Source organism: Astatotilapia calliptera, chromosome 11 (genome assembly GCF_964374335.1).
Source record: "Astatotilapia calliptera chromosome 11, fAstCal68.1, whole genome shotgun sequence".
NCBI lineage: Eukaryota > Metazoa > Chordata > Actinopteri > Cichliformes > Cichlidae > Astatotilapia > Astatotilapia calliptera.
The window spans coordinates 16,263,334-16,276,600 of record NC_137432.1 but is presented as its reverse complement, the minus strand read 5'-3'; the positions used below and the strand labels follow the sequence as shown (position 1 = coordinate 16,276,600).

General features: G+C 43.9%; 1 protein-coding gene across 1 annotated transcript; it reads left to right on the top strand.

Moving 5' to 3' along the window:
• Positions 1–2,341: 2,341 nt before the first annotated feature.
• Positions 2,342–5,866, top strand: LOC145431770 (uncharacterized). The gene has a single exon (XM_080307847.1). The coding sequence runs from the start codon at positions 2,642–2,644 to the stop codon at positions 5,849–5,851; it is 3,210 nt and encodes a 1,069-aa protein (XP_080163973.1). The 5' UTR covers positions 2,342–2,641; the 3' UTR covers positions 5,852–5,866.
• The last annotated feature ends 7,401 nt before the right edge of the window (positions 5,867–13,267 follow it).

Genomic DNA, 13,267 nt, shown 5'->3' with positions numbered 1-13,267 from the left:
ACAAATGATATAAAAACTGTGATTTGCATTTAATCCCTAATTAAAAACAACCCAACAACAACTGAGATATCTTTTTTAAATAAGTAAGATATGTAAGGAAGTAGTTGCTGTAAGTTTAGAAAGCAGATTCCTCCTTGATGTAGGATTTCATCTGCTCAACTACTTGGGTCCTTTTTGGTGTTCTTCATTTCCATTGTATATTAGCGCCTGTGTTTTTTTTGCTAGACTTTTGAATACATGCAAAATGGTTTGGCATTGCCTTGGTGAAGCAAACACGGCCTTAGACTGCAGCCTAATGTGGTTTAAATGCTCACTCGCACTGATATCTTAGGATTCTTTCATGCACATACACTTCCCTGTCAGGCAGACGTTTGTTTCGCAAGTCAGAGGAATGTCTTCCTTGTTCCATAAACCGAAAAAGTCTCTATGTTCTCCGAATGAATGCTCCTCCCTGCTTTTTGAATCACTGACTGTACATACATCTCTAAAGTTAATACCATAAGATAACAGGGTATATACTGTAGGTGGAGTACATGGCTTAAGGCTTCACCCAGTCTGAGAGAGATGTCAAAACAGACAACTGCACAAATCCTGCGTGAAAGGAATTGTTATTAGATAGTAGATTAGTAAAGGCATTAGTTGGGTTTACAAGAGGTCCAGCAATAGTTATGAGGGGGGTGTCTCCCTTATTTTAATATGTCAGTATTTTACATTTGTATATAGTCTTTAAAAATAAACTATTATTTTGCCATGACATGTTTTTGCTTTCATGATTACTGATGAAAGGTTGATAACCTGATAATAACTTGTTTTGATAATGATGAGATAATGACGTCCTTGCAAATAGCAGTCTAATAAGTTGACACAGTGGTCCAGCTGCCTAGCCAACAGATTTATGGCCAGCTTCTCCACTGCAGCTCTGAAAGCGGATATGTGGCTTACTCAGAACTGGCTTACTTCATTTGACTGTTGCCATGGTAAAAAAAATTAAAACAGTTTTCTGTCTGTGTTTGTATGTGTAATAGTGTGTGTGGTTTCAAACACCGGGGGGAATGCGTCATTTCATCTCTGCCCATTCACCACCACTATAATTTCATGAGTATATCACTGTCTGCAGCGCAGACAAACGAACGCATGCTACTGTGCTGTAAGCGACAATTGTAAGGTCTCCTTCCAGTTCGGCTTTCGCTGAACGCTGGTCGCAAGTGATCACTCTCTCTGACACTAGGAGACGAACAGGAGACAGATGTACAGGGGAGAGAAGTGATCTCTGGATAGAAAACTGATATCATGTTTCTGGGAGTGGTGAAAAGGTTAGCTATAATGCATAGTTCTTTATATAGTTGTGCAAGATAGATTCTTCTTTCCCAGCTCTAATATTAACTGTCTGAAGTAGCAGTGCAACTTTAGGCTGCTTTACAGCCTGTTGCATCACTTTAATGAGCTGCAAAGGAAACACCGATTGGCCCGTCTAGCCTTCTTTTCTTGTCGGCTTGGAGACCCCCAAAACAAACACAGATAAGAATACATAAGATAAGAATAGAATTAAACTTAACGTTAGTTTTGCTATTATTATATAGGCATGGGTCATATTAGATAATTAGTAAGAGTTTAGTCATCTCCTTTCATATCCTTGCAAAGTCCAGCCAGAGTACATTATTGTGATTTATGTAGTTTCTCTTGAAATGTCACCAGCCTTCATGATATATTCTAAGACTGTGTCATATGAGATGTGAGCACCATGCCCTGCATGAATAGTAAAAGCTCTTCACTGAAACCTGATCGTGAAATGTGTAAAGCTAAAGACACCTTGTACTTAATAACTTGCATGGGCAGGATCGGATGGATGCCAGCTAGTCATCTTCCTTTCTGATATCTACTCGCTGAACAGAACAGCCCATTCATTGGACCGGTGTGCATCACACGCCAGAGGGTGTGTGCCACTCAGTCCTAGTGTGCGTTCAGAGGTGTGTGTGTGTGTGTGTGTGTTTGCATGTGAGTAGGAGCCATTTGCTTTTGGTTGTGGGCGGGACTCTTCATAAAAGTCATAGAGTTGTAGATCACGTGCTCCCTCCATAGGTGTGTTGATCCATTCATTTGACTTTGCTCGAATTTTATTTCAGTTTATTGCAGACACTCTCCCCCCCCCCCCCCCTCTTTCTAGCTTCCTGCTGTACTATTTACTCTAGTGAGATTTTTTTTCCATGACAGTTTTTTCCTAAGAGAAAGAGAGAGAAGGTAGGAGGAGCCAGACTGAGAAGTGTGTGCCTTGCTCTCTCACTCTCTTTCTCGCTCTCTCTCACACTCACACACACTCCCTCTCTTCCATTCTGTCATTGCCATCTCGGCCCGAACAGAGACTGCTCATTCTCAGCCACCCTGAATGTAGGGGGGGCATTAAACTTATTAACAGAGGAATATTTATTTTCTTCACTATAACAAAAGGATCGACAAGAGCAAGGAGAAGAGACAGTAAGGAAAAATTATTACAGGGATTTCTTACCCTTATTGAATTAAGAAACACGTGCCAGCCGGTCTTGGCACTTGACTCTTTCTCACAACACAGCGTGAGGTGCTGTTCTCTTTGTTTGGCATTGTGCATTTTAGTTTCACTTGAGAGAGTTTACTGAATCAAACAACAATGGTTGCTGGAATGCTGATGCCCCTGCATGACCTGAGGGCCATCTACGAGATCCTGTTTCGAGATGGTGTCATGGTGGCTAAGAAGGATAAGAGGCCGCAGATCAAACACCCAGAAGTACAAAGTGTAAGCAACCTACAAGTAATTCGTGCCATGGGGTCTCTTAAGTCCAGGGGCTATGTAAAGGAAACATTTGCTTGGAAACATTTCTACTGGTACCTGACCAATGATGGCATTGTTTACCTGCGTGACTACCTCCACCTGCCCCCTGAAATTGTTCCTGCCACCCTGCAAAGGATTAGGAAGCCGGCCGCCACTCTGGCCATTGCTCACCGAGCTGCACGGGTCCAATCTGTAGAAGGTCCAACGTCTTATGTTCCTAAGCCGGGACGCAGGGCTGAAGCAGAAAGAAGAGAGGAACTAGCAGAGCGCCAAGGCTACCGCCATAAGATGGTGGGTTCTGGAGAAAGAGAGAATAACCCCGATAGGACCCCGAGGTTCAGGGGTCGCCCATTGGCTGGAGAACCGGCCAGAGAAAAGGCCTTATGGGAAGTGGAGGGCCAGCCTCAGGACGTTTTTAGGAAGACCAGCAGCTTCAGAAGTGAAACAGCAATGATGGAGGATAACAGGGGGAAAAGAGCCACTCACCAGGAGCTTGATGTTTACAGCAAGAATCCCATAGCATCACCACAAAAGAAGAGAGCACTGGAGGTCGAAAAAGAGAAGCCAACAAGTTCTGCTCCCGCTCAGACAGCAGCTTTGAAGCAGGATGTGTCACAGACCACTCTGACATCCTCCAAAACAGCCCTACCATTAGCTGTGGCTGCTGTTGCTCAGGCCACAGGTGCTGCAGCATCAAAGATTCCAGCTAAGCCCTCTGCTCCCAAAACAAACGAGGAAATGAAGACCAAGGACTGGCCTAATATCGCTGAGGAACAAACGTCAATCAAGCCTACTCAAATGATTACAAGCAAACCAGTTCTCACAATGCTTCCTGATTTTGATGCCAAAGAAGACAAAATGAAAATGGTGGTTGTGGATCCAGTTAAAGTTGCAAATGTGAGTGCTACAGCAGCCAATGATCAAGTAAAGCCCCAACAAGTAATGCCTGTCACTTCAACAGGCTCTGTCAAAGAAACGAAGCTTAAAGTAAATAAGGAATTGATTAAACCCACTGAGGTGAAGGCCCCTCCAGCTTCAGCTGAGTCTAAAATTATAAATGATAAAGCAGAAAAAGTTACAGATGCAGCTGCCACTCAGGAGACTGCCAAAGCCAAACCTCACAGCGCCACAAGCAAACCAAAGGGCTCCACTAATGAGGTCAAAGATTCTAAAACTGATGAAGTGTCCCTAGAAGTTACTACAGTACAGAAATCCTCAACACTTGAAGTCAAATCCACCATTACCACAGCAACTCTCGCAGCACCTTTGACCAATGCTGAAGATGCACAGCCTGTCACAGCAAAAGCTGCAGAGATGACTGCAGAAGAGAAGAAAACTAATTCAAAAGGGATTCCCCCAGTCAGAAAAGAAGCCCCTAAAGGTTCCGTGCAGGAGCCCACAGTAAAAGTACAAGATGAATCAGATACATCTCAGCCTCCTCAAAATGCTGTCACCACAGAGGTGCTTAAAGAAACCAAACAAGCGGTCGAGGGAGGCTCAAAATCAAAAAGAAAGAAAAAGAAATCTCAAGCTGAGGCCTTGAAGAGTGTGGAGAGTGCTGAGGGATCACCTGGAAATAAGACTGAACTCCGACCAGTGGCTTCATCAGAGCCTTTAATTGTGTCTACCTGCTCAAAGGGAACAAAGACAAACGAGGTTAAATTACATACTGACAGAGAGAAAACAGAAGATGTCCCCAAACAAATAACAGCTTATTCAGAAGAAGCCTCACTGCCACTAGGACAGATTCCTGCAGCGCCCCTAGTGGAGGGACAAATAAAAGAGAAGTCTGAGGAAAGCAATGCCGGAAAGATTGCACAGGGACCATTATCCCCTAAGGGCGAGTCAAATGTTACGTCGCCCCATATGGAGCCAGTGAAATCTGAGGAAATAACTGTGACCAAAGTGGAAACAGTGACAGTGCAGAAAATAAGTGGAGTGGAGCTCGTGCAAGCAAGCCCTAAATCTGAGCAGGGAAACCCTGCCCCACTGTCAGAACCTCAGAAACCCACAATTGAGGCTAAATCCGCCATAAATACAGAGAAAGCTACACAGGAACCTTTAAAGGGAAAGAAGAAGGGAAAAGGTAGAAAGCAGCCTAAAGAACCAGAGTTAGAGGATATAAACACAAATCCTGTCCCTTTGCCTGAAGCAGAAACATTGCCATCAACTGACACTACACCCCTGCATGAAGCTGCAGTTAAAGACAGCCCTGACATGGCCTCCGGACTGACAGAAACTAATGTTTCTTTAAAGATGACTCTTGAAAGAATGTGCAGTGAGGAAGTCAGGCAGGCAGCAGCTGTGCTCTCTGAGGCCCCAGCAGACAAAAGGGAGGTGGAGCCAGCCCTGCTCTTTGCAGAAAAAATCAAGCGGGAGGCTCCAAAACCAGAAACATCCTCCAGTGTGAGGGAAGCACCCACAGCCGGAGAATTAGCGTCAGCAGCAAGAGCGCTAACAGCAGAGCCAGCTGCAGCTCAGGCACAGGCCAGCCCACTCTTCAAGCAAGAGGAGCCTCCCACAGTTGCACAACATTCGGCCGCTCGGGCAGCAGAGTGCAGCACAGAGGAAAGGCTCTCTGTTTCTGAGGCCCTAACGCAGGAGGGAGAGAAGAAGAGGGACTTGATAGAGGACACACCCTCTGCCACCGCCACGCCCGTGACCCGTCCTGACCAGCCTCACCAGCGGGACACCTGCAAGTTTGAAACATCTGACATAGACGAGGCCACCATGAAGAGGAAAATAGTAGTAGTGGAGGAGATTGTTGAAGTAAAGCAGCTCCTTAGTCCGGAGGCAGCTGGACAGCAGTCACCACCTCCACCTGTGGAGTCTGAGGAGGAAGGCGAGGAGCTGGACCTGGATGTTCTGCAAGAAATTGCTATAGAGCGGGCAGTCTTTGCACAGGTGGCAATGGGCAAGGGGCGAGGAGCCTCACCAGAGGTAGACTGGGACCACTCACTGGGGGAGCCAGAGGAGAAGACATGGCCTAACTTCATGGAAGGTTTGTTTGAATGCGTGCCAGCTTACCTACTTCTAATGTCTCTGTGATGCAATCACTCTTGAGTCTAGATTCCCACCTTTCTTCAAAGCATTTGAGGTTTTAGGGTGCACTGTTGGTGCTCTGCACTTATGTACCTTGAATAGCATTACCATTCTGTAATTGTCTTTGACTTCCCATTCAAAGTATTATTTGGGGTGTTGTGATTACAGTTTATGGCTTAAAGTTACATGTTACCAAGCCCAGAGTCTATTTTGTGATGTGGTGCAGAGGGAGCCTCTTTTAGGAACAGTTTCAGTGAGAGGGTGAGGAGACCTTTGAGATGTGGCTGTGATTGAATTAGCTTTGTGTTAGAAGAGATAAAGTGTCTGACACAGTGCTTGCCCCTTGTTGTCCTCCTGCTGTCAGATTTCACAGGTTCCTGTGTTTTTTGCTGTGGTAAACACTCAAAAAATAATTTACTGCTATTCTTTCAAGTTTCCACATGCATCAGCAGCAGTTTTTATTTTTAACAAACAATTCAAATGACAAGAAAAATTCCCACATTTCCAGGGTGGGGAATTGTGATTGAATTGTGTAATCAATTATACTCACTGTTGTGAGTGGTAACAGTTATCTCTGGAGCTATCTGAGTGTTTGCCAGCAGGATTAGTGAGATCTGCAGCCATTCCAACTAGGTGGGGCTGTTTTAGTGAGATCCAGCCTCGCCTGTTCCCTGCAGAGACGGCTAACCGTGAGTTAAAGCCAGAAAAAGAGAGGTGTGGTCCTTTTGGGAGTATTAGTCTTTAGTAGTCTCTTTGCTCTAGTCAGGCTGTGTTCTTGGCTCTGGTTTGTGTGCTAGGGTTGTTTTTTCTTTGGAGAGATATGCATGCCCTTTGCATTCCATTATGCAAAGGGCATTAACACGGGAGTTATGTGGGTAAAGTCAACACAGTACTGTGCGCCATCCTCCTTTGCTGGTTTAGAGAAATAAAAGTGGCACATGATGCTGCGGTTAGCTTTTGTTGAAGTGAAACTCATATGGCTCATGTTAAATCCTGATGATGCTGAGGCACATTCATGTGACTCCAGAGTTTTGGATATGATATGTAACGTCTCATAACTTCCACGAGCGAAGCAAGTTGTTGCTGAAACCACCATGTAAAATGTTATATCTCCGGGTGTGCAAGACAGACTTTTTTCGGGCGTTGTCTGTTGAGGGTGTGAACAGCATGCAGATAGTCAGAAAGTTGGAATAAGTTGCTCACAGATCCATGGGTGTGTTTGTTTGGATCCACACGTGACTGACGTTCTGGATTCAATTAGAAGCCTGGCTCCTTGAGCCAGTCTGTGTTACTCATCAGGAAAATAAGTTCGATTAAAAACTTCATGACAGCTGTACACAAACACAGTCATTTATAGAGCTCATTATAAGCAGAACTCTGCTTCTCTGCAGTGCATTTTGGTATCTAGAAGAAACCTGAATTGTAGATGAAGAGCTGATCATTGCCATGGTGAACTATCGCAAAGATTTTAATTTGACTTTTACTACGGAGGTCTTTCTGATCTGTGACGTTTTCACACATCAGACACAGCAGCACACTGCTGACATCTGCTGTCCATTAACAACCATATTCATCTGTCACATAGACCTAATGCTGCAACTCCACTGCAGAAGTCTTTGAAAGGAGCTCAGATTTGTTATCATGTAATAAAAAAGCCACTTTTTTTTCTTTTTTGCTTTTAATTTGACCTCATATGGATTGTTAGAGCAGTGGTTTCCAGAAATACTGATTCTACTACCTTTATTCCTAGAGTGTAGTATTCTTGGTATGTTGCTTTATTAAGTGGCAGTCGGTAGACAAAGCTCATCACTGGATATTTTTGCAGTTAAGTATGCATACTTTTGTGCTCCTCCAGTTTCTGTTACAAGCTTACTTTGCATCAGTAATGCGGAAACTAGGAAGGAGGAACGTACTGAATGAAATGTGACTTATGCCACAAAAATGTTGCTTTCAAAGCAGCGACTATAAGCTGGTTTGAATTTCAGAGTAACAGTTTTCATCAAATGTGGCCTTCCGGATGCACTTAAACTAAATCTGAGTAGTAAGCACTTTTGTGTGGACTGTACACACTGTTTAAACTCGGCGCGGACATGGCACCAGGCACAATTTGAGTAAATCACATCACAGACGTGCCGCTGAGGGTCTTCCATGTTTTCATCTTTGAAATGGTGCCCGGTGCATACTTGTGTGATTGGATAAATGAACAGCTACAGTGAACTTCAGCTCTGTGTCTCTCATTATGGTGCCACTTCATTTTAATGTCGTGACTCACCCCGGGCGATTTGCAAATTTTGGAGTTGATTCATGTGCGTGACCTCTCTGTTGAAAGAAAAAAAAAAAATTAGGGAAAAAGTGAGAGACAAACTCTTGGCGTCTGTCAGCAGACTGTGTTGCAAACTGGCAACTTAATCTCCTGCTGCCGCTTTTGCCGCTTGGCCCACGGTGCTGTTTTGCTCAAAACAAAGTAAATGACCTTAGCTGTTGCATGTCTCTAACTGCTGACTCTGCCTGTGAAACCCCTTCTGATATTTAGTTCGGAGTCTCAGAAGATATTGGAGTACACTTCAAAATTTATGACACCTGCAGACCAAACAGACATTTTGATCATTAAGGGATGTTGAAATGAAACCTGAGATGATTTCTTCTTGGCTTAAGTGCAAATTTTTGGAAAAATGATGGCACAAATATAGAACAGGAGTCACAAAAGGTGAATATTTATGAGGCCTATTTGAAAAGTGAAACAGAATCCCATTCCAGCAGCTGTTTGTGCGTTCAAATTGCTACTTTGAATTGCCGCATTTACGTGCGCAGAGTGCTTGATATCAGATTAAATGGTATGCTATAGCAGGAGCTGGAGAGTGATGCAGGATCGAGGATCTCTTGTGGCAGTGTAATGGTTAACTCACAATAGGCCAAACTTTGGAAACAGGATTGATAACATGTGGAATATATTGAGGGTTTGGCCAAACTGGTTATGACGTTAGTCATTTCCCAGGGTGCATGTTAGACCTTATTAGAAGACCAAACTAATGTGACTACAGTTGAGTGAGAGGGATGCGAGTTTGGCCTTCATTTTAAAGTTCATAAAACCCTAATTTTATCCAGTATTTTCTCACCAGCTTAGTGAGTAGAGGAGGAGCATTCTTGTTTACAAGAATGAATATCTGCACTACACAGTGTGGTTGAAGAGTAAGGCTACTGGTATTTTCCCCAGGGACATAAGCTTAGAATACCTTTCAGCCATGTGTCCTGACATGATTCATGTGTGTGTAGAAAGCCTGTTGAGTTCAGGAGTTTGGGATTGCTGCGCATAAAGTTGTTGATGAAGGATTTCCTGCAATCCTGTCTAATTCTGCTCAATGGTTTCTCAGTACAGCTGCTTTCATTTCACTATAGAACATCCATACATAATGTCAGCATTTCACAACAGAATGCAGTCCTCACTCTGCTCTCCAGACAGGTTTGCTTTTAGCAGTGTAGAGAAGTGGAGCCAGTCGTCAGCACTACAATTGCCCAAGCCAAATGCATATATTAGAACTTACTATATTTAGAGAATATCGTGCATTGATATGATCCCGCAGCAATAAGGGGATGAACACTGAGGTCACCAGCCTTGCTCTCTAGAGCATCCATCACTAAACTGTGTTTTACTGAATAAGATCCAGTTTAATCCATCTCATCTACTGCCAGACTTTCCAGCCGCAGTATTTCTGTGTGTTTAAATTCAGCTTGTATTCGGTTGTATCAGTGTGTCACACTTTCCTGTGGTTTAATTGGGATGAGTACTTTACTTACTACTCAAATGATTTGATTATGTTAAGCCTAAGAGAGCTCTGACATGTGATGTGTTTTCTGGGTGAGAGGTGTGACCTAAACAGTTCCCACCATCATCCTCGAAGAGAGAGAGAAAGAGAGAGAAAGAGAGGGAGGGGAGGGGGGATGGAAGGGCTTGCTTGTGGAGGGTGTCTCTAAAGGACGAGAACAGCCAAGTGTCCCGCCAGAGCGCTTCCATCAGTTTCTAAGTGTGAGCACTGTGTGATCATCTGGCTCTAGTGGATATTTATAACCCCCAGTCAGCTCCAGCCCTCTTTCTCCCCCCTGGCAGCCCTCAGAACCCCTCACCCCTGCCCCCTTCCCCAGGCTTGGTGTGTCATCCCTCCTCCCCTGGCCAAAGGAGAGCAGGCTGACGGATTCAAGCAGCAGGCACAGCCTGTCAAAATTCAAGACCAGGGAGAAACAAGGCAGTCGGGGCAAACAAGCACGCGGCTCTCTTGTCCTCCTCATTCTCCCTCTGTCCAGCTTGTTGTTTTTTTCTTCACCCTTGTCCTCCTCTTCTTTCCACATACCTTCTTTTAGATGAAGATCATACCTGGTAGGTCACACAATTGAAGTTTCTGTGTTGTGTCTTTGTGTCTAACTGTGCTTGTCTTCCTGGCTGATGACTGTTGTTGGGATTTTGGCAAAGGCAGTGGGTAATGTCTTGTTGTTGTGCGTACACACTCACTCTAACAGGACATAGGCACACACATTCCCATCACAAACAGCTACTGCGGCATGGATTGCCTTTCATAGTTGTTCACAGTGTGACTGAGCTGTTGTGAGGAAATTCTTGGCTGCCTTCTGTATTTTCATTTATTTGATGGTATGTAAGTGAAGGAGGGTGAGGGTGAGAATTTGGGAGGAGGGGGGTTGCAGTACCCCCACCCCTGCTATTACCTCTTGTGACATCTGATGGAAGTCAACAATCAGCAGCGGCTCATACAGCGTGTTTAAATGTGCCCTTGTGTGTGTCAGATAGTTGTGGGTCTCTCCTGGCTATTTCACATTGCTGTAAAACTAGCTCTGTGTAATTCATTTAATTTACATTTTTTTCATCCACCCATTTAGCATTGCGCCATGTTTTGTTTTGCAATAATTCTCTAAATCCTCTTCAGTTAAATTAGAATTACATTTTGAAAGAAATCCACAAAATTAAAAAGATAACTTCTGCCTTTTTTGAGTGTTTAAACAAGTCCACCTGTTCCAAAGTCTCCATATTCATGGACACCTGTTGGCATCCAGCACAATACCAACGCATTTTGTTAAGAAATGTCAGCAGGTGGCAGCTAAAGTCCTGGATTTGTACTACTGTTTATATCACCATGTCACCTGTTGAGTTGTTTTTTTTAGGTCCTGCCATACAACAAATTGAATTGTCATCATGTGCTGTTTCAGTCTTTTTTAAGTCATAAAACTTTTGAAGGATGCTGTAATCATAACAAAATCCTTTTTCCTAATAAACAAAAAAAATCCTGATGATATAATGATTATAATCACTGAGGTGATTTTAAGTTCTGAAAACATCTTTTTTTTGGGGGGGGGGCAGAGAGACCCTGCAGTTTCAAATGTCCCTGCCACGCCTCTGCCATCCCTCCCCCTCCTAATGAAGGCCCACCTGTCACGAGGCTTGTTTCTTCACACCCTTTACGTTATCTCTGTCCAGACTAATGCTGGAAAGCCACCCATGACCCACTCTTCCCAGGCTGCTCATTTTGGGGCATTTAGTAACCATAACTGTGGCAGGATGTAAGGTATTGAAGCTCTTTCAAAGTTTACACAAAAAAGCAGTGAGATACTAAAGTTTCAGGGTAAAGCAGCTAGATATCAGAAAATATATTTGCCTCATCTCTTCCTCTCTGTGTCTGACAAGAGATTACTAGAGATATTTTCTGTTGCATTGGTGATACTGATCTGAAGAGGTCACATTACTAAACCTAAAACTCTCTTCTGCGCAGCTTCACATTTAGCATGTTTACTGTCTGTATAGGTCATGTGGAACCTTGAAAATTTGTCAGTTGTGACAGGTCAAAGGTGCCACCAGGCCATAATGTGCCAGTTTTACACCGCCATATTTCCCAGACAGCATGAGAAGCCTGTTGCAGGTTCTTGAGACACGTAGGTCTGACCGGTCACACAACATAGATGCGTACTGGCCCTTTCTCCACCTAGCTGAACTTCCACAGAAGCTCTTTTGCTGCACGGTATTGTAGCTGAGCAGTGTTTTGGTAATTCAGTTGCTGGTAAGGCCCCTCCCAAACCTGTTGGGCCATGTTTGCTTTCAGATCAATATGTCTCTGTCTGTTTTTGAGTGTGGATGTGTGTTCTTGCTGAAGGGTGTTCCTGTATTTCTTTTAAAAAGTCCGGTAGTGGTTCAGTACACCTGCTTGGTTTGAGGCACTGCCAATTTCCAAACCAGCCGGTAGCTTTTGAAACCCTAGCAGTGTTACAAAAGAGATGCTGCATCCATGAGTCAACACTTTGATGACTTTTTCTTTGGTTTATCCTGGATAAATGTAGCTTTTGTGTGCACAGAACAGCTAACAGATAATACAGTCCTACACTAAATAATATCTTGTTTGATCCAATGCCTTTACACGAGTCGTTGTTGACACGATACCCCAAAAGTACTCAATTGCTTAAATTTTAAGACATGCTTGTGCAAGTCTGGTTATTGATCAGTCCAAACCCTGTTCGAAACCCAGGTTTCTAAGATGTCTAAGGTGTCACTAGTAGTCCTGAGTGATTTCCAAAGTGTCTGTAGTTTAGCTGCCATGGCTCATCGTTGTTATCATGATAAAGTTTAAAGTTAGAGAGCGTGGTATCTTGCTCTTGCTCATGGGAAGTGTTAATGTTATCAGTCTAAGATAGGAGTAAAAGGAAAGCGCTTGTTGTGAGACAACTCGAAAAAGAAAGCTGGCCGAGATGCTTTCATGCAGGGCGTAAAGCAAACGTTAACTTCATTTCCCATGGCTAAAATGGCATTAGGCAACACTAAAGAATGCATTGACCTACACAACACTACGCAAAATGTAATATTCTTCAAAGTTGACTCACTACTCTAAGGACACGAAGACGAATATTTGATGCCCAGTTGCTTTGGCTGTAGTTTCGTGTTATGTGCCCTGACATTTACTCTATGATGTCCTTTTGGATAATGTTTTATTGTCTTTGATACTGAAGCATTAATGCAGCTGCTCTTCCTGCTGATCTGTCCCCTTCGGTCTAGACCCATCGGGGGGCTTTTTTTTTCCTTAGCTGTCCTATTTTTCACTGGCACCCATTCTTCATGATGACAGCTCTGTCCTCTATCCACTCACTAGCTCAATGGCTCGAGCTATCACTTATACAGGAGTGAGAGCAGACACCACACGGTCTGACCACTTGTGATTTAGCTTCTGGTCTTATGCTATTGACCGTGATAGGCTGCATGTGCAGATATGGAAACGCTGATGCTGGCATTTTACTCCATCGATGACCAGTATGGAGAAAGATCGTGAGAAGGGTGGGGGCGGGGGGAAAAATGCTGTGAGTCACACACAAGGTGCCTCACTCTGCATTCTCCTCCTGAGCTTTGACCTTTCATCTCTGTTTGTCTGCCCTCAC

Excerpts from the sequence above, each read along its gene's own strand:
- LOC145431770 (XM_080307847.1), top strand. The coding sequence starts at position 2,642 with ATGGTTGCTGGAATGCTGATGCCCCTGCATGACCTGAGGGCCATCTAC.